The sequence below is a fragment of the Dendrobates tinctorius genome, unplaced genomic scaffold (genome assembly GCF_039654945.1).
Source record: "Dendrobates tinctorius isolate UK_male_01 unplaced genomic scaffold, ASM3965494v1 ptg000003l, whole genome shotgun sequence".
NCBI classification, from domain to species: domain Eukaryota; kingdom Metazoa; phylum Chordata; class Amphibia; order Anura; family Dendrobatidae; genus Dendrobates; species Dendrobates tinctorius.
In genome coordinates this window covers 63,363,225-63,389,779 of record NW_027361671.1, presented here as the reverse complement: position 1 = coordinate 63,389,779, position 26,555 = coordinate 63,363,225, and the positions used below count along the sequence as shown (strand labels likewise).

Sequence of the window (26,555 nt, the reverse complement as noted above, 5' to 3'; positions counted from 1 at the left end):
AAATGGGAAAAAACATTATACGTCCATCAGTGTATGCAGCAAAGCTTCGACCTGTGTGGTTTTTCCAGGTTTGACAAAGACCATATATGTTGAATAGTTGCTGGTATAAGTAAATGCATGAATAAAGACGTTTTCTATTTTTTGCTAACTCGGCGATCTCTGCCACTTCTCCGGATTTTACAATTTGGTACTCCAGCTAGACACCATTGGTTTAGAAACCAGGACACCCCTGCAATTTTGAGCAAGCTGCAAACATTTTATTTTTCTTAAGTTATAAACCCCATCATCAGAGTAAACCAGAAATTGGCAACAGATCTGTGACTAATACTTTCACAATGACCTGTCCATATAATGGTAAATTAGAGGCAGGATAACCAGCTAGGTTTTCACACTCAATTATGTGAATGTGTTTGGCGAGCACTAATAGGTTTCTTAAAGATGTATTTTTATTTTGTTTTTCTTACTTTACTGCCCAAATTGTAACCTTTTTATGAATGAGAACCAGCTTTCTGACACCTTTTAAAAACATTATACCTCACTGCATTGCACATTAGGGAATTAAACTGCACTGTGGCGGTAATAAACTCTCACCCGAGACTTTATTACAACAATTAGCAGTCTTGTGGGTTGTTCTTCTAGTGTGCACAGATAACTCCTGGAGATTTAGGTGTCTGGAGCGGCCACCATTCCTGTCCTTCAGCAATGCCGGTCTGGAATGTCAGACTTCCCATAAGAATGCACTTTGTCAAAACACTCAAGACAGGAAAAACTTCAGTTCATTTCAGGCCTCGGGCCCATACCCCACCGCTTATTTAAGCAGTGCGAGGAATCAGTTTCGATTGACAATTGTACCTAGTATGAGCACATGCCCAGGATAATCGCTCACTTCTATTCTTTACCGCCCAAGTCTGTCCCACTCCAGATTTACTGAATGAAACAAAACCGGCAGCTTGAAAAGAGCTTGCAGATGTGTATTATTCACGGTTAGCTTTCCTCGACTTTTGGGTGTTTCGACTGATCTATATTGGGCGACTAACTTATACGGCCAGAAAAAAAACTCAAAATCCTGAAAGTTACATTAAAGTTGATGAAACCATTCTTTATAAATTGCTTTTACTGGCAGGCTTCCAGTTTTCCAAACAGAGTTGTGCAGTGTGCAGTTTCTTCACACATCCCTTGGTGAAAGAAGAACCTTACGAAGAAAGAGGAAATATCGCTTTGCAGCCAAAAATAGAGATCTTCATTGCTCAGCTGAAACTTTGAAGTCTTCCCCTGTGCGCTGCAGAAATCTGGAGCCCTGAAAGCTTCACAACAATCAGTTGTCTACCGAGAGCAGCACATCACTGTCCAATGCAAGCTGCGGCCTATATCTACCAAAAACACATGCAAAGCCAACAATGGAGCTCCTCATCCCGGAAATCTAAAGAACAGGGCTTCAAATGAATATGCCAGATATTCAGACATCATGGCTGAACACTGTGAGGAGAAGCTCAGCAAAGAGATCAGGATTCCTACAGCTCATATCGGATTATGCAGAAAGCTTGGAAATGGAGCTGAAATAGAAGATCCAGACATACCTTCCTTGGGTTCATCTGACTCTGAGCTCATGGTGTCAGGCACTGGAGACCAGATTACAGCTGACGTGCACACTGAGCAGCAGAAGCAGCAAGTCAACTTCTCAAGAAAAAAAAAGTCAGGATGAAAAGAGGAAAGTTCTGCAAGTTTGGCCAATCACAAGAAGGCGGTGTAGAAGGAGAACCATCCCCTTCTCAGCCACTGTCTGGAGAGAAGCATGTCTCCAGGAGAGCAGAACAACAATCCACACATGGGTTTTCCTTGGAGTTTAGGATTATTTCTTTGTGGGGTGGGGTGATGCTTGTTGCAACATGACTGGATTACAGGAAGGAGTTGGACTGAGCAATGCTGGATTCCCAGGATTTCTTTAAAGTGATTGTTATAGCTTTGCTCCCTAAGGCTAATTACTCCAGCAGCAGCATTGATGTTACTCGCGCTCAGCCCTAGACCATGTCACAGTCAGACGGGTGTCATGAAACGACCGGGGCTGGGCCCCCAGCCACAGGATAGAGGGAGAAGCTGCACACTTGCACATAATTGGGAACACCAACAGTACAGCACTAGGAGCCCGAGACTCCTCTATAGAAATGAAGAAATACTACTTTCAAAGATTATCTCTGGACTCTGCAGGGGGCTGCTCAGATAATAGATTTTTCACACAGACTCAATGTCCATGGGAAAAAATAACTGGCAGCATGCACTAGTTTCTTCTGCATGGATGCACAAAAAATAAAAAAACAGATCTCATATAGATCATCCATATGATATTACATATGATTTTTATGCCTACATTGCAGTTATTAACATAGGAAACTGAATTTGGTCTAGTACACTATTTGCTGATCTATAAAAACGGATGGCATACGGGTGATCTGGACACTGTCTGTTTTCCTTTATGAAGTGAAAATCGCTAGACATGCACATTCAAATAGGAGCATAGATGCAGGAAGCAACGTCTCCATATACACTGGTATAGCATACATATTATATTCTAAAGAACTTGTCTCAAGTTTTAACTTATTCCCCGATAGGAAATAACTCCCTGATCAGACCACGAGAACTAGGTCACTGAAAAGTCCCATGTGAAGGGAGCGGTGCTGGATCATAAGCAATGCTGCGCCATTCATTTATATGGCGGTGCCACAAACCAGCAGAACGCAGTGCTCGGTTATCACGGCTAAAGCAATTCTGTCAGCAGATTTTCTCCGCCTGAGAGAAGCATAATGTAAGGAAGGGTATAGACACTGATTACAGTATCACTTACTGGGCTGCTTAGTGTAGTCACTGTTTATCAGCAGGAGATTATGATTGGAGGACTAGGAGATGGTATCAATAAAAATGTCAGCTCAGCATACAAAAAATAAGCCCTCACCAAGCCCCAAATCACAAAAAATGGATACGCTACTGGTCTTGGAAAACAACGCAATTATTTATTTTTTTTTACCAAACTTTGGACTTTTTTTTATTTCACCACATAAATAAAAGACAACGTATACATGTTTGGTATGTACGAACTCGCAATTACCTGTAGAATTATAATGGCAGGTCAGTTTTAGCATTTAGTGAACATAGCGTAAAAAAAACAAAAAAAACCCAGTTGTGGAATTGCAGATTTTTTTTGCAATTTCATCGCACTTGGATTTTTCCCCCCGTTTTCCAGTACACGATATAGTAAAACCAATGGTGTAATTCGAAAGTACAACTCTTCCCGCAAAAAACAAGCCATGTTTGACATGCCATGTTGACAGAAAAACAAAAAACGCAAAAACAAAATGGGCTGCAGCGTGAAGGGGTTAAAACTGATGTGTGTATGGCTTATTGAAACTCTATGGGTCAGTGTGGTGTCTGAGAGAAAAAAAAAAAAAGGGCATTAGGAAATATCACAAGTGAATGGAGCCTTATCCTCAACATCGAGAGCCCATCACTCACATTTACCTGGTTTGAAGCATGCTTCATGCGTTATTTGTTGATATATGATGAAAATGTACGTTATATGTTTTTAAGGAATTTTAAATTATCTCAAAATATATAAATATATCTCAAACAACAATATACTTGGCATGCTCTAAATGGACAGTACGGCGGCTCAGTGGTTAGCCCTGTCGCACTGTAGTTTGTATGTGCCCCCAGTGTTTGCGTGGGTTTCCGCTGGGTGCTACAGTTTCTTTCCACACACCAAAGACATACTGATAGGAAATCTAGATTGTGAGCCCCAATGGGAACAGTGAGTATAAGATGCACCATTTCTGGGGAGGCTGAGAGAGCTGATGTTTTTAGCCTGGGGCGGTGCCAATATCCATGGCCCCTTCCAAGGCTATTAATATCAGCCCGCAGCTGTCTGCCTAGCCTTTGCTGGTTCAATTTTATAGGGGGACCCTATGTCAATTATTTTCTGGGGTTCCCCTATAAACTAGCCAGTAAAGGCTAAGCAAACAGCTGGGAGCTGATATTAATAGCCTGGAAACCTTCATGGCTATTGGCGCCTTCCCAGAACATTAACATCAGCCCTCAGCTGTCGGCTTTCCCTCTACCGGCTATGAAAATTATGCGGAAGCCCAAGCAATTATTTTTTTAAAATTTTTTGAAAAATAAACAGATATTGCGTTTCAAGAAGATTTCTGACAGTTGCTGTTTTGTTACAGCATATGTAGGTTAATTATGTTAATGCTCCTACATACGCTGGAGACTGTGTGTCTTTATTCAACTCTTTATGTACCGTTTTATTAATGAGGGTATCTGTCTGACCCCTGTTCATTAAACCTCAGGCTTGGTTTTATTATACATACATATTATATACACACACACACACATACATATACACACACACACACAAATTAGCTTTATTGGCAGGACTACATACACATTAGTTTTACCAAAGCAAGTGTACAAAAGGGAATAGAGATAGGGACTGTAGGGATGTTGGGTAGGGGCTGTAGGAAAGGTGGATGGGGGCAGATGCAGGATGGGGCTATAGAAGTCCATGGCATAGGGAATGTAGATGGGGGGGATGCGGGCAGATCCAGGGTGGGGGCTATAGAAGTCCATGGCATATCATGGTTGTCTTTCTCGCAGTCTATGACATCCGCTCACATACCGCGCTGCTATCTCCACTGCTCTCTCATCTTCCCCCAACAGGATATATATTTTCTCTTCCTCCTTCATGGTGATGAAATCTGGGAAGAGATGTGAGAGTCACCTGAAGTGAGTGTCCCTCACTGCTGAGTATTTGGAGCAGTGTAGTAGGAAGTGGATTTTGTCCTCCAGGGCCTCCTGGTCACAGTGTTGGCAGTGTCTTTCCTTCCTGGGCTTGTAGCTCTGCCTGTATCGGCCGGATTCGATGGCCAGACTTTGAGCACGGAGTCTATATTGGCTCAGGATCTTGCGGTCTCTGGGGACCGGGAGCTTCTCCAGGTATGGGGCCAGTCTGTAGTCTCTCTGTAGACTCCGGTACTTGGTTAGTTTCTGTGAGCTGATGATGTCGTTCTTCCAGTCACTTACATACCTCTCCTGGCCTTCATCTACCATCTTCCTGATTCTGGCTTTTGTCAGGTTGTTGTGATTAGTGTTCTGGTCAGTTTGGGTTTGGGTGGGCTGTTCCGAGGGTCCTGGTTTTTGTTTCACCTACATGTGTCAGGGCTTTATGGTGATGGGAGCTTGGATTGCTCCTATGTAGGTGAGCCTGGAAGGACAGCGCCCTCTTTAGAACCGTTAGGTGTAGAGGGAATCTGCCCAGCTCTGCCCGGCAAGCACTGTTGGAGGTGCTCCGATGGACTTGGAGAAGGTGCTTACAGAATTCCAGGTGAAATATTTCTGTTGGGCTGGAATCCCAATTTGTCCAGTCTGGATAGGTGTGCGGACCACAGACTTCGCTGCCATACAGGAGGATTGGGGCGATGATAGAGTCAAAGATTTTTAACCAGACCCTCACTGGTAGCTTTAGATGGTAGAGTTTCCTTCGGAAATTTTATATATAGATCATGGTGTGGGGCTGTTTTTTTTAGCATAAGGCACTGGTAAACTTCACATAATTGAAGGAAGAGTGGACAAATGTACAGAGACGTTCTGTATAAAGATCTGCTGCCATCTAACAGGATGATGAAGATGAAATGAAGGTGTACATTTCGGCAAGACAGTGATCCCAAACGCAGACAAGGAAACTAATTGGTATCAAATCAAAGAAATCACCGCTGTCTTGCATGGTCCTCTCACCCCCCTATCCTGGTATGCATGGTCCCCTCACCCCCCAATCTTGGTATGCATGGTCCCCCCTCATCCCTATCCTGGTATGCATGGTCCCCCCTCATCCCTATCCTGGTATGCATGGTCCCCCCTCATCCCTATCCTGGTATGCATGGTCCCCCCTCATCCCTATCCTGGTATGCATGGTCCCCTCACCCCCCAATCCTGGTATGCATGGTCCCCTCACCCCCCTATCATGGTACGCATGGTCCCCTCACCCCCCTATCATGGTACGCATGGTCCTCTCACCCCCCTATCCTGGTATGCATGGTCCCCTCACCCACCAATCCTGGTATGCATGGTCCCCTCACCCACCAATCCTGGTATGCATGGTCCCCTCACCCACCAATCCTGGTATGCATGGTCCCCCTTATCCCTATCCTGGTATGCATGGTCCCCTCACCCCCCCTATCCTGGTATGCAAGCTACCCCTCACCCCCCTATCCTGGTATGCATGGTCCTCTCACCCCCAATCCTGATAAGCATGGTCCTCTAACCCCCCAATCCTGATATGCATGGTCCCCGAAACCCCCTATCCTGGTATGCATGGTCCCCTCACACCCCAATCCTCATATGCATGGTCCCTTCACCCCCCTATCCTGGTATGCAAGCTACCCCCCACCCCGGTATGCATGGTCCTCTAACCCCCCAATCCTGATTTGCATGGTCCCCTCACCCCCCTATCCTGGTATGCAAGCTACCCCTCACCCCCCTATCCTGGTATGCATGGTCCTCTCACCCCCAATCCTGATATGCATGGTCCCCGAAACCCCCTATCCTGGTATGCATGCTACCTCTCACTCCCCTTTCCTGGTATGCATGGTCCCCTCACCCCCCTATTCTGGTATGCATGCTACCTCTCACCCCTATTAAACTGCACACATACAAAAAAACCCAAAACATTTATACTCACCTTTCTTCCCTGTGCTCCAGCGCTGTCACATTCTGCCGGAGGCCGGGGGATGAGTCTGGCGCCTGAGTACGTGCATACCCATAACGTGCTGTCCGGCACCACATTGCTGAAGGCACACTGCAAATGTGTCTTCAGTAAAATGGCTCCAGATAGCGCTATGCGCATGCACGATTCAGACACAGCACTCCAGCCCCGGTCTCCGGTGAGAAGAGAAGTGCCGCGGCAATGCTCCTTCCAGTCAGGTATGTAATCCCCCGCCCAACCGGCTGAGCCAATGAGCGGTGCAGAGTGGGATTTTAATCCCCCGCCAAGCCTCAGATGACGGGCGGCTCAGCGGGTGATTCAAATCCCGCGTGGCAACGCTCATTGCCTTAGCCGGCACGGTGGGCGATTTGAATCCCACGCTGCTCATTGAATCCCGGCCGCCATATCTAACGCATCGGGTATCTACTATATAATTGTCTAATTCTGCCTGTCTCTGATTGGCCGTTGCCAATCAGCGCCGTGGGATTTCCGTTACAGACAGAATTAGACGATTATATAGTAGATATACACACACCCTTACCCACCACTTCTAAAGGTTACTAACAACAAAAGTCCCATAAATGAGGGATATGAAGGAGACAAGGGACAACCCAGCTCCAACACCCTAAAGCAAGCTCAATAACATGTAATACTTAGGAGGAAGAACATGAGAGCACGCAATAAGTTCCATATAGAAAAAATATAAATTTTTTTATTATTATTATTAAATAGTTTACAAAAGATGAATAAAACAAGATGTGCTCATAAACAATATGGACCATAAATCCCATGTACCGACCAAATCCCCTCCAGATGGAAAACCAGGTGAGAATATACTGACGGCCTCAAATCATGTCCAGGAACTAAAGATCGCCCCAGCAAATGTAGAATCCACAAATCACAATAGCGGTAACTGGTATTACCAGTATCAATACACGCTAACAGCAGAGATCAAAGTGCTGGTGGACATGATAGATGACTACTGGACCCCCCCCGTTTCCCCTCCCTGGTGAGTTGTCATTTATTTGACTTTGTACCACTACCAACTTTCTTTGATACTATTGGCAGTGTATTTTTGGCATTTGTATTACTAGCCTCTACCAGCGCTCTTTGATACTATTGGCAGTGTATTTTTGGCATTTGTATTACTAGCCTCTATCTCCATGGCTATTTATTTTACATCAGCTGGGGTGGCTTTTTTCTGATGGTCTGCGTGCTCTCATGTTCTTCCTCCTAAGTATTACACTTCTAAAGGTTAGTAGGAATTATGATGCAAGAGATATAAGATACAAGTATAAAGTATGCCTTACAAATGTTGCACAGATTCACTAATAAATGGTAATTTATTATATAGTCTGATACACTTATAAATAGGATGCTACAGAAAAACACCAACAAATGTGGTTGCAAGATGGAATGTTAAAGGGTCATGTGACAGCAACATGTAACTCAGCATCCGGAGAAGAGGGGAAAGCCATTATTAATTTAGGCTTCTAAGTACAGACATGCAGATGATTTATAAAGCTTCAGGAACTTCGGTCTTGTTAAAATAAGTGAGCCGCCATGTAGTGCACAAAGAAAACACTTTATATATAAAAACACGGAAAGGAAGTACAAACTTTTTTCCATATAACATGTCAGTGTTTTGCATTAGCACTGTCCAGCCAGGATCATGAGTGAGCGAGCCCAAAACGTGGAGGTGCCATCTCTCCAGTACAAATATTCCTCTATTTACTACTCTAGATTTGGGTTCCAAAAAACAGTCACAAAACACTGTTGTCATATTAACGTGGCCAATTCATAATTCTGCAGCCCAGATATGTACTGAGATTATGTGAAAAGCCCGGACAACCCCTTTCAGGTGCTTCACAGGAATTTTTGGAATGTTTAAAAAAAAATTAATATTTAACTTTTTTCACAAAACAATTACTTCAGGTCCAATTTTTTTTATTTTACCAAGGGTAACCAGAGAAATTCGACTGCAAAAGTTATTGTGCAATTTCTCCTGAATTCGCGGATACCAGACATGTGGGTGGGAACCACTGTTTCGGTGCATGGCAGAGCTCAGAAGGGAAGGAGCGCCGTTTGACTTTTTCAATGCAAAATTGGCTGCAATTCAGATGGGACACCATGTCACGTTTGGAAAGCCCCTGATGTATCTAAACAGTGGAAACCCCCCACAAGTGACCCCATTTTGGAAACTAGACCCCCCAAGCAACTTATCTAGATATGTGGTGAGAACTTTGAACCCACAAGGGCTTCACAGAAGTTTATAACGTACAGCCGTACAATTAAAAAATCATATATTTTTTCCACAAAAATGATCTTTTCACCTCCAATTTTTATTTTCCCCAAGGGTAACAGAACCCTAAAAGTTACTGTGCAATTTGTCCTGAGTACGCTGATACCCCACATGTACGGGTAAACCACTATTTGTGCTCATGGCAGAGCTCGGAAAGGAAGCAGCGCCATTTGACTTTTCTGGCTGGAATTGGGATTGGACGCCATGCCGCGTTTAGAAAGCCCCTGATGTGCCTAAACAGTGGAAACCCCCCACAAATGACACTATTTTGGAAACTAGACCCCCCTAGGAACTCATCTAAATGTGTGGTGAGCACTTTGAACCCCCCCGTGCTTCACAGAAGTTTATAACGCCCGGGCGTGAAAACAAAAATATCGTATTTTTTCCACAAACATGATCTTTTAGTCCCCAATTTTTTTACTTTCCCAAGGGTAAAAGGAGAAATTGGACCCCAAAAGTAGCTGTCCAATTTGTCCTGTGTACGCTGATACCCCATATGTGGGAGAAAACTACTGTATGGGCACACATTGGGGCTTGGAAGGGAAGTAGTGACGTTTTGGAATGCAGACTTTGATGGAATGGTCTGCGGGTATCATGTTGCCTTTGGAGAGCCCCTGATGTACCTAAACAGTGGAAGCCCCCCACAAGTGACCCCATTTCGGAAACTAGACCCCCTAAGGAACTTATCTAGATGTGTGGTGAGCACTTTGAACCCCCCCAGTGCTTTACAGAAGTTAATAATGCCCGGGTGTGAAATTTTCCAATTTGTCCTGAGTAGGCTGATGCCCCATATGTGGGAGAAAACTACTGTATGGGCACACGTCGGGGCTTGGAAGGGAAGGAGCACCATTTGACTTTTTCAACGCAGGATTGGCTGGAATTGAGATCAGATGCCATGTTGCGTTTGGAGAGCACCTGATGTGCCCAAACAGTGGAAACCCCCCAATTCTAACTCCAACCCTAACCGCAACACACCCCTAACCCTAATCTCAGCCCTAACAGGAAAAAGGAAATAAATACTTTTTTAATTTTATTATTTTTTTACCTAACTAAGGGGGTGATAAAGGGGGGTTTGATATACTATTTATAGCGGGTTTTTATTTTTGGCAGCTGTCACACACTAAAAAATGCTTTTTATTGTAAAAATAGTTTTTGCATCACCACATTTTGAGAGCTATAGTTTTTCCATATTTTGACCCACCGAGTCATGTGAAGTCTTATTTTTTGTGGGACGAGTTGACGTTTTTATTGGTACCATTTTCGGGCACGTGACATTTTTTGATTGCTTTTTATTCCGATTTTTGGGAATGAACAAAACCAGCATTTAAAGAATTTCTTTTGGGGGGTGCGTTTACACCGTTCCGCGTGCGGTAACATTGATAAGGCGATTTTATTCTTCGGGTCAGTACGGTTACAGCGATACCTCATTTATGTCATTTTTTAATGTTTTGGCGCTTTTCTATAAAAAATAATTATTTTTGCATCGCTTTATTCTGCGAGCTATAACGTTTTTATTTTTTCGCTGATGATGCTGTGTGGCGGCTCGTTTTTTGCGGGACAAGATGACGTTTTCAGCGGTACCATGGATATTTATATCCGTCTTTTTGATCGCGCGTTATTGCACTTTTTGTTCGGCGGTATGATAATAAAGCATTGTTTTTTGCTTTGTTTTGTAATTTTTATTTTTAACGGGGTTCGCTAAAGGGGTTAACTAATGAGAGTTTTATAGGGCGGGTCGTTACGGACACGGCGATACTAAATGTGTACTTTTATTGTTTTTCTGTTTTATTTCCAAAAAATGAATTTATTAGGAAATATATATTTTATTTTTTATTTATTTAGCGATTTTTTTATAAATTGTTTTTACACTTTTCTTTTTTTTTTTTAACTTTATTATACTGTCCCAGGTGGGACATCACTGTAATGTGACAGATCGCTGTGACAGATCAGCGATCTGTCACAGGCACTTCACAAGGCTTCCTCATGCCTGCGCTTTACAGGCAGTGAGGAAGCCGGCTCCATGCAGGCCCCGAAGGTCCCCGCTGCCATATAGGATCCGGGGACCAGCAGGGAATGAGACCCCAGCAGCAGCGCTGCACACTGCGCTGCTGTGGGGGTCTCAGGGAAGCACGGAGGGAGCCCCCTCCCTTCTGATGCTTCCCTAAACCCCCGGTACACTTCGATCGTAGGGGCCCAGGTACCGTGGACGGGATAGTACGTCAAATGTCGGGAAGGGGTTAAAGAAATATATAAATAAAATAAACCTATTTTATCTGGTTTCTGGTGTGATTTTCATACTGCCCACACCTGTTATTTGCCCAATGTGAGTTTGAATGAGCATCATCAAGTGTTTGAAATAAAGTTCTTTACCCACAATTTTGGAAATGGGCCAACAAATCTGGATGGCTATTTGGGGGTTGTGTGTGAAATTATGTCAAATATTCCTTTTTTTTGCAGCTTTGTTGTGTTGTTTCAATACAAAAAAAGGAAATAAACATGTGTATAACAAAACTTGTAATTGCAATTATTTTTTTAGAGAAATACTTCATTTTCTGAAAAAACAAAATGGCAAAGGTGCCATCACTTTTGACCAGGACTGTACTTGTCTACTGCAATACTGCAGAAGATAATTAAAACTTGAAAATCAGGGCGTAACAATCACGGTGGCAAAGGTCGCGACCGGGCCCGCCAATGTCAGAGCAAACTTTAACTGGATGTTCATCCTCGGTCGTACATTCAGTTGAAATGTATTGCCCCTCTGGGTCATTCATGCGCTTGCACACTCAAGTCAGCTGCAGGCTTCAGAAGAGGTCGTCTCAAGATGGGGGAACCCATGGGAGATAAGTATAATTGTGTTTTTTTCTATGCAATAAAGAGCAGCAGCAGAATGGGGGGACATATACAAGGATGGGGCCCAAGAGAAGAGACATATATACCAGGATGGGGGATGTTACTACATAATTGGAGAGAAGGTACAAATTGTATGTCCTTGTAGGATTTAGAATGCTACAAAGGCTCATACATCTGACCAACATGAGGGGAAGGACCACATTTTGCACTGGGGCCCATCTGACTTTAGTTATGCCACTGCTTAAAAAAGGTTGTCAAGAGGCTAAAAGCAGTTAGTTAAGGCTGGTTAATAGTGTTGAGCGATACCATCCGATATCGTGAAATATCGGATCGGACCGATACCCAAAAAGTATCGGATATCGCCGATTCCGATACCAGAAACCAATGCAAGTCAATGGGACAGAAATATCAGAATTAAAAAAAAACAAAAAAACTTTTCTTTCCTTGTAGGTTAATTCTACATGAAGAAAAACAACTAATAATAATGTAGAATGAATTGGGGGAGGTGGAGGAGACAGTAAAAGCATAGAGGTTTAGCCCAATCAAATGGAATAGCAGGAATATTTTTTTTTTTTTTTAAAGACGTTCGGAGCTACAAAAGATATTGACTATGTTAACCTTTTTTATATTTTGTCAGATATGTATGTTTCACTACTTCCATGCTCTTCACCTTTACTTCTCCCACACTTTCTCCTTCATGATCCTCAGCAGCAGCATCTTTTTCATCAACTTCTTCACCTTCTTCATCTTCTTCTTCTTCCTACTATTCTTTTTTTTTTTACATTCTTCATATTCTTCTTATTCAACTATTATTCTTCATATTCTACTTCATCTTCTTCCTATTCTTCTTCATATTCTTATTTGTGACAGTCATTCCTGTAGTTGTTATCTATAAAAGTTTGAAGATTACACCTTCCGTTCAGCCTGTCACAAAAGATTTACAACAGGATTTGTCTGCGTTCAGTTTGGCCTGCAGCAGCAGGCATTTTCCAGGGGCACCACGAGGAGGAATGGACTCACCCCCCATACACTGCTTAGTCTTCTTCTGCTTATAACATAGATAATATCTTTTGCTCTGATTTTTGGTCTTCTGCATCTTGGTGGTTGTCTTCATGTTCTTTGACAATGGGAGCGCCCGTTTTGGGTTTTGGAAGAGGAATGCTCCTAACGGGTGCTGAAGTGGAGGCTACAGGCAACCAAGTCTGCCCCCTCCCTCTCCCTCCTGTTTTGGCCGTTCGGGGAATCTCTTCCTCAGAGCTGCTCCCACCACACCTTCCTGTTCCTCACGCCATGATGGGTCAAGGACCTCATCATCTACACTCCCCTCTTCAAACACCTGCTTCTCCTGGGTAGTCTCGCCAGCACAGTACGCACCAGAAAGTGGTACCTGAGTCTCATCATCTGATGCGTACTGAGGTGTGCTGACCATAGGCACTGGCCCACCCGCCTCTTCAGATTCAGAGGGACAAAGCAGTTGCGCATCACTGCATACTCCCTCTTCTTCACATTCTAGAATGCTGCTTGGCTGGCCCCCTGTTACCAAGCCAAGAGATTCAGAGAACAGAAGTAGAGATGGCTCCTGTCCAGGGCTCTCTGACTGCCTGGGCAATTTGGCAGGTGGTGAAGAGACAGATGGTTGCTCTTCAGTGCTTTGGCCCTGAGAGGATGTGGAAGTAATTGAAGTCGATGCGTTAGCTGCCATCCATCCGACAACGGCTTCAATTTGTTCGTCCCGCAGCAGTGGGGTACGGCGAGGTCCTACAAAGCTGCGCATAAAGGACTGTTGCCTGGTAAAACTGGGGGATGCTGAGTCACTGGTGCCCGCAGCAGGCACAGAATCCCCACGTCCTCTCCCTGCTGAAACTCCACGACCACGTGCCTTACTCCATGCCTTCTTCATCTTGGTACACTGATAAAGTTAGGCAGAAAAATACAAAGGGGGGGCTTAGTGTGCTTATTCCTGAACAGCTGCTAACAGGTATAAGAAACAATAATTTTATAAAGTGTGTAGACTACACTTTAATATGAGCTAATGTGGCCTACACAACTGTCAAGTGGAGTGTTTGGTGAACTTTATTTACGTGTTTTTTTTTTCAAAAAAACAAAAAGGATGTGACCAAAGATGTGAAAGCGATAGTATCACAAACTTTTTGGAGCTATTACAATGCAGGAAGGTAACCTACAATGCAATAGATGAGGCTCCAAAAAATAGGCTAATACTAATCTGGCTGCGGCTGCAGGGCACAAGCCAGCAAAAAGGCTCCTCTATCTACTCCTATATAGTGTTTGCAACCAACCAATGTAGATGGATACGGATGGAAGCAGGAGGAAAAAAAAAAAAAAAAAATCAGGAAAAATTAGCTGCAATATAACAAAAAAAGGACCATGTATGAGGCAGTGACGCACGCTGAGCGGACTACAACCAGAGGTGGCTGCAGAACACACTACAACGTGAGCTGCACTCACACACAGAGACCTCAAAGACAGCCTTGAACAGTGCAGAGAACTGGGCACTAGCACTGAAAGGCTGCAGAAAGGCTCCGCTGTCTACTCCTATAGTGTTTGCAACCAATGTAGATGGATACAGATGGATGCACACTAATAGGAGAATTAAAGAAAAATTAGCAGCAATAAAACAAAAATAAATATGTATGAGGCAGTGACGCACGCTGAGCGGCCTACAACCAGAGGTGGCTGCAGGACACACTACAGCGTGAGCTGCACTCACACAGACCTTGCAGACAGCGGTGAACAGCACTGCAAGGCAAAAGAAAGCTACAGTGATTGATAATGTAGCCTGGGTAAAGCACAATATTGTTTGGAAAATCGCTATCTCTAACTGTCCCTCAGAGTCTTGAACAGCAGCCTGTCCCTAACTGAATTCACAGCAGAGTGAACCCTAAATAGCGGCGGCTTTTATAGTGCATCATGACATCATTTCAGCAGCCAATCACAGCCATGCCATTAGTTAACATGCCTACATGCCTAACAGGATGTGCCCACACTTCTGAGGATTCCTCATTGGCTGAATCAAATCAAACTGGCTCATAGCACTATGGGAACTTCCGATTCCGGTATTCGATATGCAAAAAGTATCGGAACTCAGTATCGGAATTCCGATACCGCGAATATCAGCCGACACCCGATATTTGCGGTATCGGAATGCTCAACACTACTGGTTAAGGTTAGTTAGGTTGTTGTAGTTTAGAAAGCTAGGGTGCCTCATTTGAGAAAAGCTTGTAATTACAGTAGCGAATGGAGAATGGATATTCGAGTCACCAACTCAACTTCCTTCTAATAAGCCAGCTGCACTTAAATTTTAAGAATGCTTAAATAAATTTTGTGCAAAGATAGATATATATATATATACACATACATACACATATATTAATATATATATATATATATATATATATATAGATACACACATACACACACACACAGCCCTGGCAAAAAAAAGTAGACCACTGCACAGTTTTATAAAAATCAGCTTCTCTACATGTCTGACAGCTATTCCATTCCAGTATCAGTTGAACTCCAACCAGAGTACACCTCATTCTACTTAATGTGCTTCTGATTAGGTGATCATCTGAACCAAATCTTATTTAACAAAGGAAAGTATAAAAAAAAAACCTGCTGTGGTGTTCACATTTTACAATAGGACAAGCTGGATGGCAAAACAAGTGTTAGTAATATCCCAAAAGTAATAGGAATGGAAACATTTCTTTTCAACTCCTTTGGCATGGTTAAAAGTTAAGTCTTGAGTGAGGAAAAGAAAGTCTCAATTCTGGCTTTACTAGCAGAGAGATACAGTGAGCATCATGTTGCCTCCATCCTTAAAATGTCTGAAACGACAGTCCATTACAACAAGGTCAATCAGCTGACATTGGGGACAACAAAGCTACGGACCGGTAGAGGGCGAAAACAACTCTCCACTGACCGGGATGACCATCATCTTATTTGAATGTCACTCAGCAACCACAGGATGACATCAACTGACCTACAAAAGGAATGGCAAATGGCAGCTGGGGTGAAGTGCACGGCAAGAACAGTTTGTAACAGGCTCCTATAGGCAGGGCTCAAGTCATGTAAAGCTAGAAAAAAGCCTCTCATCAATGAGAAGCAAAGGAGAGCCAGGCTGAAGTTTTTCAAAGACCATAAGGATTGGACCATAGAGGACTGGAGTAAGGTAATCTTCTGTGATTAGCCTCATTTTCAGCTTTGACCAACACCTGGTCGTCTAATGGTTAGACGGAGACCTAGAGAGGCGTACAAGCCACAGTGTTTTGCACCCACTGTGAAATTTGATGGAGGATCGGTGATGATCTGGGGATGCTTCAGCAAGGCTGGAATTGGGCAGGTTAATCTTTATAAAGGACGTATGAATCAAGCCGCATACAAGGTTATCCTGGAAAAACAGCTGATTCCTTCTGCTCAGGCAACGTTCCCCAACTCTGAGGACTGGTTTTTCCAGCAGGACAATGCGCCATGCCACACAGCTAGGTCAATCAATGTGTGGATGAAGGACTACCACATCAAATCCCTGTCATGGCCAGTCCAATCTCCAGACCTGAACCCCATTGAAAACCTCTGGAATGTAATCAAGAGCTAGATGGATAGTCACAAGCCATCAAACAAAGAAGAACTGCTTACATTTTTGTACCATCAGTGGCATAATGTCACCCAAAAGCAGTGTGAAAGACTGGTGGAAAGCATGCCAAGACGCATGAAGATGTGATTAAAAATCATGGTTATTCCACAAAATATTGATTTCTGAACTCTTCTTGAGATAAAACATTAGTATTGTTGTTTCTAAATGATTATGAACTTGTTTTCTTGGTGTTATTTGAGGTCTGAAAGCACTGCATTTTTTTGTTATTTTGACCATTTCTCATTTTCTGAAAATACAAAATTTAGTGCTTGGAAATTCGAAGACATGTTTTTTTTTTTTTTACTAATTTATAGAATAAAAGAGCAATTTACATTTTACTGAAAAATATACCTATAAAGAGAAAAATCAGACAAACTGAAAATTTTGCAATGGTCTCTTAATTTTTGCCAGAGCTGTATACACACACACATACATACATATATACAGTGACTTGCGAAAGTATCTGCCCCCCTGGAACTTTTCAACCTTTTCCCACATATCATGCTTCAAACATAAAGATACCAAATGTAAATTTTTGGTGAAGAATCAACAACAAGTGGAACACAATTGTGAAGTTGAACGAAATTTATTGGTTATTTTAAATTTATGTGGAAATTCAAAAACTGAAAAGTGGGGCGTGCAATATTATTCGGCCTCTTTACTTTCAGTGCAGCAAACTCATTCCAGAAGTTCATTGTGGATCTCTGAATGATCCATTGTTGTCCTAAATGACTAATGATGATAAATATAATCCTCCAGTGTGTAATAAAGTCTCCGTATAAATGCACCTGCTCTGTGATAGTCTCAGGGTTCTGTTTGATGCACAGAGAGCATCATGAAGACCAGGGAACATAACAGGCAGGTCCGTGATACTGTTGTGGAGAAGTTTAAAACCGGATTTGGTTACAGAATGATTTCCAAAACTTTAAACATCCCAAGGAGCACTGTGCAAGCGATCATATCGAAATGGAAGGAGTATCATACCACTGCAAATCTACCACGACCCGGCCGTCCCTCTAAACTTTCATCTCAAACAAGGAGAAGACTGATCAGAGATGCAGCCAAGAGGTCCATGATCACTCTGGATGAACTGCAGACATCTACAGCTGAGGTGGGACAGTCTGTCCATAGGACAACAATCAGTCGTACACTGCACAAGTCTGGCCTTTAAGGAAGAGTGGCAAGAAGAAAGCCATTTCTCAAAGATATCCATAAAAAGTGTTGTTTAAAGTTTGCAAAAAGCCACCTGGGAGACACAGCAATCATGTGGAAGAAGGTGCTCTGGTCAGATAAAACCAAAATCGAACTTTTTGGCAACAATGCCAAACTATATGTTTGGTGTAAAGGCAACACAGCTCATCACCCTGAACACACCATCCCCACTGTCAAACATGGTGGTGGCAGCATCATGGTTTGGCCTGCTTTTCTTAAGCAGGGACAGGGAAGATGGTTAAAATTGATGGGAAGATGGATGGAGCCAAATACAGGACCATTCTTGAAGAAAACCTTTTGGAGTCTGCAAAAGACCCGAGACTGGGACGGAGATTTGTCTTCCAACAAGACAATGATCCCAAACATAAAGCAAAATCTACAATGGAATGGTTCACAAATAAACGTATTCAGGTGTTAGAATGGCCAAGTCAAAGTCCAGACCTGAATCCAATCAAGAATCTGTGGAAAGAGCTGAAAACTGCTGTTCACAAACAATCTCCATCAAACCTCACTGAGCTCGAGCTGTTTGCCAAGGAAGAATGGGCAAGAAGTTCAGTCTCTCGATGTACAAAACTGATAGAGACATACCCCAAGCGACTTACAGCTGTAATCTCAGCAAAAGGTGGTGCAACAAAGTATTAAGTTAAAGGGGCCGAATAATATTGCACGCCCCACTTTTCAGTTTTTGAATTTCCACAAAAATTTAAAATTACAAATAAATTTCGTTCAACTTCACAACGGTGTCCCATTTGTTATTGATTCTTCACCGAAAATTTACATTTGGTATCTTTATGTTTGAAGCATGATATGTGGGAAAAGGTTGAAAAGTCCAGGGGGCCGAATACTTTCGCAAGGCACTGTGTGTGTATGTATGTATGTATGTATGTATGTATGTTTGTTTGTTTGTTTGTTTGTTTGTTTGTTTGTTTGTTTGTTTGTTTGTTTGTATATATATATATATATATATATATATATATATATATATATATACACACATACATATATACACACACACACACACACACACACAGTCATATGTAAAAGTTTGGGCACCCCTATTAATGTTAACCTTTTTTCTTTATAACAATTTTGGTTTTTGCAACAGGTATTTCAGTTTCATATATCTAATAACTGATGGACTCAGTTATATTTCTGGATTCAAATGAGGTTTATTGTACTAACAGAAAATGTGCAATCTGCATTTAAACAAAATTTCACCGGTGCAAAAGTATGGGCCCCCTTATCATTTTCTTGATTTGAACACTCCTAACTACTTTTTACTGACTTCCTGAAGCACTAAATTGGTTTTGTAACCTCATTGAGCTTTGATCTTCATAGCCAGGTGTATCAAATCATGAGAAAAGGTATTTAAGGTGGCCACTTGCAAGTAGTTCTCCTATTTGATTCTCCTATGAAGAGTGGCATCATGGGCTCCTCAAAACAACTCTCAAATGATCTGAAAACAAAGATTATTCAACATAGCTTTTCAGGGGAAGGATACAAAAAGTTGTCTCAGAGATTTAACCTGTCAGTTTCCACTGTGAGGAACATAGTAAGGAAATGGAAGAACACAGGTACAGTTCTTGTTAAGCCCAGAAGTGGCAGGCCAAGAAAAATATCAGAAAGGCAGAAGAAGAAGAATGGTGAGAACAGTCAAGGACAATCCACAGACCACCTCCAAAGACCTGCAGCATCATCTTGCTGCAGATGGTGTCACTGTGCATCGGTCAACAATACAGCGCACTTTGCACAAGGAGAAGCTGTATGGGAGAGTGATGCGAAAGAAGCCGTTTCTGCAAGCACGCCACAAACAGAGTCGCCTGAGGTATGCAAAAGCACATTTGGACAAGCCAGTTACATTTTGGACGAAGGTCCTGTGAACTGATGAAACAAAGATTGAGTTGTTTGGTCATACAAAAAGGCGTTATGCATGCGCTGTATTGTTGACTGATGCACAGTGACACCATCTGCAGCAAGATGATGCTGCAGGTCTTTGGAGGTGGTCTGTGGATTGTCCTTGACTGTTCTCACCATTCTTCTTCTCTGCCTTTCTGATATTTTTCTTGGCCTGCCACTTCTAGGCTTAACAAGAACTGTACCTGTGTTCTTCCATTTCCTTACTATGTTCCTCACAGTGGAAACTGACAGGTTAAATCTCTGAGACAACTTTTTGTATCCTTCCCCTGAAAAGCTATGTTGAATAAACTTTGTTTTCAGATCATTTGAGAGTTGTTTTGAGGAGCCCATGATGCCACTCTTCATAGGAGAATCAAATAGGAGAACTACTTGCAAGTGGCCACTTTAAATACCTTTTCTCATGATTTGATACACCTGGCTATGAAGTTCAAAGCTCAATGAGGTTACAAAACCAATTTAGTGCTTCAGGAAGTCAGTAAAAAGTAGTTAGGAGTGTTCAAATCAAGAAAATGATAAGGGTGCCCATACTTTTGCACCGGTCAAATTTTGTTTAAATGCAGATTGCACATTTTCTGTTAGTACAATAAACCTCATTTGAATCCAGAAATACAACTGAGTCCATCAGTTATTAGATATATAAAACTGAAATAGCTGTTGCAAAAACCAAAATTGTTATAAAGAAAAAAGGTTAACATTAATAGGGGTGCCCAAACTTTTACATATGACTGTACATACACTGTAAATGTGTATTCCTGCATATGATACATTTTTATAAATGGAGATTAGTCAATAGGAAGAAGGGACTGTTGCATCACATGACATTATTACAAATTTAGCCCATTAGTCCCTGAACAATTAATAAACCATATGGCTAATGCATGATAAATTCCTGGTCCATTTGTTATACTGTAACTGTGCTCATTGGTATTACATCACAGCATATAATATTAATATTATATCTTACAAAGACCATTGAAAAGTAATAAACACATATTGTACTTACATGACTTGAGCATTTTGCCCAATGGTGTCCTGGGCTTTAGAGGGTGGTCTATGTGAGAGATGTGTGGTTAGCACTCCTCAAGCCTTATAATGTTCACTATCCCAATTACTCATTGGTTTCCAAAAGACAAATTACTTGTTCACACCAGTTATAAGAAGCCAGTACACACCACCCAGAAAAAGCAGTGTTGGCTAAACAGAATAGAAAGGCCCTGCTTGTTATTGTGGGTGTTATATTTCATTCTGCGCCAAAAAAAAGCCTTGTAAAAGTGACTGAAGTCCAAACGATACCAGCCACTATAAGAAATGTATATCCTCATCACTTCTCTATGTTACATAGGTCAAAACTAGGTAACTGGGAAACTTTGAGCCATTTAACGTGGGTTGATGATCAGCCAAATAAGCGTTCATAAGAATGTTCATTCCTGTTCCTTGCCCCATGCAAAAATGCCAGCGTAGACCAGATGATCTTTTTTTAGGCTGGTCTAAAAATCATTGCTGGTCGGCAATAACTGTCCTATGTGCTGCCTATATAATTAGCCATGCAGATGACTGATGCATGTAAATGAATGTGTAATGATACAAACCAACATGCTACATTGTTCATCAGCAATACTTATTGGTAGATATGTTCTGGCAAAGTAAAATGACTCAAATGGTAATCATACTTTCAAGTAACGTTTTAGAATAAGCTGGTTTCTTTGAGTGTAAATGAAGATTAGCACTATTTCTGGTCATTATACGACATGTAAACTGCATTTTCAACAGTTTTCTCCTGTGCATGCTCCCTCTCGCTCTCATTTGGAATAGACTAGGAGCTGGTGGAGGGAGACTAGCTGCAGTGATCTCGTACACCATACCGCACTCACCACAGAAGGATTCCTGTTCTTCATTCATTTTTTTAGTGCATAAAGACCAGTAAAAGAAACATGGAGTACTTTATACCGCGGAGCTATCTGGATCTAACATAAGTTAGTACTTGTTAGATATCACAGTCCAATGGTTCTGTGACTCCCTCTGCCTGTTTCCTCCCCTTGCTCCTCAGTTCTCCTCCAGCCTACATAGAGTATAAAGGGCTGTGTCACATGACACCAGTACTCCTTGTCTAAGCATGGATTTTAACTAGTTTTTAAGAGTGCTTGAAAACTTCAGGAGGTAGCAGTGGGGGGGAAAGGTGGTTTCTGATAAGTGGGAAAGCTGAGTTCTCTCAGAAAATATACTGTATATTGCAAAGATTGTTATATTAGTCTATACTATTGATTCATGCAAAGCTGAAAGGACAGATTCAATTGTAAGAACCCTTAACACATGTTATGATGGAAATAACCTAGCTTTCCGTTTCTGTAGCTCTCATTAATTTCTATGGTAGACAGTATAGCTCAGCTGTTTCTTTAGCTGAACTTATAGAGATTGAAGCCTGGATGGGGTTATTCCAGTATTCCACTATGAGTGTCTGAACCGGAAAACCGGATTACTTACCGGTAATACTCTTTTGTAGAGTCCACGACAGCACCCACTGAGAGAGGGGATCCGCCCCAGGAACAGGAAACCTACAGAGAGATAAATGGGGCGGTCCCCCTCGCTCCCTCAGTTTGTATTACCGAGAACAACGGAGGAACCGCCATACATGTTTTAGTCATTTTGCTTGGGCGATTCATTTATCTTACCCCTATGCAGTTTTAAGCTTACTAAGTTTAATCACATATCTAACTTAAATCATAATCTCCACCACCAAGGAGACCCATGTGTGAAAAAATTCTTACGGGAGGGAAGTGAGCGGGTGCTGTCGTGGAATCTACAAAAGAGTATTACCGGTAAGTAATCCGGTTTTTCCTCTTCGCCACGACAGCACCCACTGAGAGATTTTCAGAGATAATCACTTGGGCGGGCACACCGTGTTAAGGACTGATCTACCAAAAGTTAGATCCTCGGTAGAGGACAAATCTAGTCTATAGTGACTATAAAAGGTAGATGGAGAAGACCAGGTTGCAGCCTTACATATTTGTTCAATTGGGACGTTCGCCCTCTCGGCCCAGGAGGATGATATGGCTCTAGTAGAGTGCGCCTTAATCCCCAGTGGAGGGTCTTCTCCTTTTGTCAGATACGCCATTGTGATCGCATCTCTAATCCATCTGGATATCGTGCCTGATGTAACTGCAGACCCCTTCCTGCTGCCCTGGAATGAGACAAACAGAGACCTACTCTGCCTCCAGGGACTGGTCCTATCAAGGTAGGCTAGCACAGCTCTTTTCACATCTAAGGTGTGATATTTCTCCTCGTCCTGTGTTGACGGGTTCTCATAGAATGAAGGTAGGCATATCTCTTGAGACCTATGAAATTTAGTTGCCCGTTTGGGCAGATAGGACGGGTCCGTCTTTAAAATGAGACTGTCTCGTGTTGTTGACAGGAACGGTGGGTCTACTGACAGAGCATGAAGATCACTCACTCTCCTGGCCGATACTAAGGCCACCAGCATAGCCGTTTTCAATGAGAGGCACTTTACTGATGCTGAGCTTATGGGCTCGAATGGTGCCTGAGTGAAGGCATCCAAAACTAAAGTAAGGTTCCACGCTGGAAGTCGAGGCACATGCACCGGTTCTGCTCGTTGACAGGCCGAGATAAACCGAGTCACCCATCTATTTGCTGCCACGTTATAGTTAAACAGGGCTCCTAGGGCTGACACGTGGACCTTAAGAGTGCTTACTGAGAGTCTAAGTTCTCGGCCTCTTTGTAGAAACTCTAGAATGGCCGTAATGGGTACTTCACCAGCTAGTTTTGTTGGGTGAAAGGCCAGGAACTTCCTCCACACCTTAGCATAAATTTTTGTCGTGGACTCCTTCCTGCTTTGTAGCAGGGTATTGATTAGGTTCCTTGAGAAACCCTTCTGCCTCAGTAGCTCCCTTTCAAATTCCAGGCCGCTAGGTGCAGGGCTTTGGCCTGTGGATGGTAGCAGGGTCCCTGCGAGAGAAGATTCTGGTGCTGCGGCAGGATCCACGGGTCGGTTACCGACATGGCTCTCAGCCATGAAAACCACGGTCTTTTTGTCCAAAACGGGGCTATCAAGATGACCCTCGCCCTCTCCTGTCTTATTTTCCTGACTACTGTTGGTAGTAGCACCATCGGAGGAAAGGCATAGGCTAGTTGGAATGCCCAGGGTGTTTGGAGGGCATCTAGAATATCTGGGTTGTCCGACCTGTAGAGAGAAGCGAACCTTTTTACGCGCCTGTTGGCTCTGGTTGCGAATAGGTCTATCTCCGGTCTGCCCCATTCTGACGCTATCATTTCGAACACGTCTCTGCTGAGGACCCACTCTCCCTGGTATAGGGCCTGGCGACTTAGATAGTCTGCTCGGGAGTTGTCCACTCCTCTTATATGGAGCGCTGACAAGGAGAGAAGATGGACCTCGGCCATCTCCAGAATCTTTCCCGCGATAGACATCAGTGGCATTGACCGCGTGCCTCCTTGCCGGTTTATATAGGCCACTGCGGTGGTATTGTCTGTCTGGATCCTTACGTGGGCGCCTCTCAACTGCGGAAGGAAGCGAGATATCGCATAAAAAATCGCTGTTAGCTCCTTTACATTAGAGGAGGCCTCTATTTCATTCTCCCGCCACCAGCCTTGTACCATGTGCTCCTCTAGGTGGGCTCCCCAACCTAAGGGGCTGGCATCTGTGGTGAGTATCTTGGAGGGAGTCACCCACCACTGTACTCCCTTCGATAGATTGGAAGGAATTAACCACCATTTTAGGGATTCAACCACCTCGGGCGATAGGGATATCTTCCCTTCCAGCCGCCCCTGCAGTCTGTCTCCTGCAGAATAGCCCACTGTAGTCCTCTAGAGTGGAACTGAGCCCATTGCACCGCTGGAATGCATGATATTAGTGACCCCAGCAAGGACATGCCCTGTCTCAATGATATTACGGGTCTTCCTGTAGCATTCTGTACTTTGTCAATCATGGCCATTACTTTGGCGTTTGGCAGAAAGCACTCCTCAGTTACGGAGTCTACCTGCAGGCCCAAAAACCTTTGACAGGTCACTGGCTCCAGTCTGGATTTCTCCCAGTTAATTAGCCAACCCAGTGTTTGTAGGGATGAAATAATCCTAGCTATTCTTGCTTCACACTGTGAAACAGAATTCCCCACTATGAGTAGGTCGTCTAAATAAGGGACAACTAGGGTGTCATTCAGCCTTACATATGACATTACTTCCAGCATTAACTTGGTAAATACCCGAGGAGCCATGGATAGCCCGAAAGGCATTGCCGCAAACTGGAAATGCCGAATCCGACCTCTGAACCAGACTGCTACCCGCAGGAACCTTTGGTGCCCTCGATATATGGGGAGATGGTAGTAGGCGTCCTTTAGGTCCAAGACCGCCATATAACACCTGGGAAACAAAAGCTTTATTGCAGACTTAATCGACTCCATTTTAAACGACCTCAGTCTTAGGAAGGTATTAAGTTTCTTTAAATTTATTATAGTCCTGTAAGAACCATCTGGTTTTGGGACTAAGAATAGAGGAGAATAAAAGCCCATCCCTGTTTCGTCGTCTGGGACCTCCACTAGGACCTGTTTAGATAGCAGTATCGCAATCTCCATCTCCAGTGCTTCCTGCTGAGAACGGGACTTCATAGAAGTCAATAAGAAGGAGTTCGGTGGATACCGAACGAATTCTAATTTTAGGCCTGATGATACAATACTTAGGGCCCACGGGTTTGATGTCACCTTCATCCATTGGCGGCTGAATCTTAATAGCCTGCCACCTACCGGTATAACGGTTTTATCGGGATCTGTCTCCTCTGAAGGGACGTTTCCCGAATAGGTTGCCTCTTTGCTTGGGGTCCTTATTTCCCCAGCGGTCCTGAGGTCTAAAGTCTTTCTTTTTACCGAACGGCGGCTTCCTGTAGGCCCTCCTGTTGAACGGAACATACGGGTTAGGGAACCCCTTTTTCCTCTCCCCCGCTTTTGTCAAAATCTCATCCAGCTCTGTACCAAACAGGTACTTACCCTGGCAGGGTATAGCACACAATCTAGTTTTTGTTTGTGTGTCTCCTTTCCACCCCTTCAACCATAAGGCCCGCCTGCCTGCATTGGTCAGTCCTGCCGCTCTAGCCGACAACCGGAGAGAATCCGCGGAGGAGTCGGAGAGGAAAGCCGCTGCTCCTTTAATGAGGGGCATAGAGGAAAGAAGCCTACTCCTAGCTACTCCATTTTTAATATTGTCCTCCAAGTCGTTCAGCCACACCAACATAGATCTTGCCGTACATGTGGCTGCTATTGCGGGCTTAAAGGCTGCCATACAAGCTTCCCAAGATCTTTTGAGGAATGTATCGGTCTTACGATCCGAAGAATCAGCCAAAGTTCCCGAATCCTCCACCGGCAAGGAGGATCTACGGGAGGTAGAGGCCACTGCCGCATCCACCTTGGGGGCTCTCGACCAGGCCGTTAACTCCTCATCGTCAAAGGGATACTTACGCTTTGACGTTAAGGGGAGGAAGGTCCTCTGACCTTGTTTCTCCCATTCCCTCTTAACTAGGTCTTTTACAGCTGAGACCACTGGGAATGCTCGGATCTTTTTACGAGAAATACCCGCAAACATAATGTCCTGAGGGGTCTTGGGGTCCTTACTCTCTGGCAACCCCATGGTATTTCGGACAGACTTTACAAGATTACTGACACTATCCGTGGGGAAACACGTCTGATCCTCGTCCTCTGAGGGAAGGTATTCCTGGGACTTATCGGAATCTAGTTCTCCGGTATCTGACGGTGACCTGGACGCCAGCGAGACTCCTCCTTTAGGTGAACATATTTCTCTCATGGAGGAGTGACCCCCTAGACTACTGGAACCGCCTAAGGCCCGTAGTTCCTCTC

The 26,555-nt window shown here is 43.4% G+C and overlaps 1 protein-coding gene across 6 annotated transcripts in view; it reads right to left on the bottom strand.

Moving 5' to 3' along the window:
* The window catches only part of TNFAIP8 (TNF alpha induced protein 8), a 205,356-nt gene that overhangs the window by 60,621 nt on the left and 118,180 nt on the right, over positions 1–26,555 (bottom strand). The window contains exon 1 of one of the 6 annotated variants that reach the window (XM_073554566.1): positions 20,687–20,714. The exons of 4 other annotated variants lie outside the window; for them this stretch is intronic. In XM_073554566.1, coding sequence (XP_073410667.1) covers positions 20,687–20,699 — 13 coding nt within the window. In that variant the 5' untranslated portion in view covers positions 20,700–20,714. Of the gene's footprint in view, positions 1–1,577; positions 1,694–20,686; positions 20,715–26,555 lie in introns of those variants that run through there. One more of the 6 variants, XM_073554780.1, reaches the window with a different exon arrangement.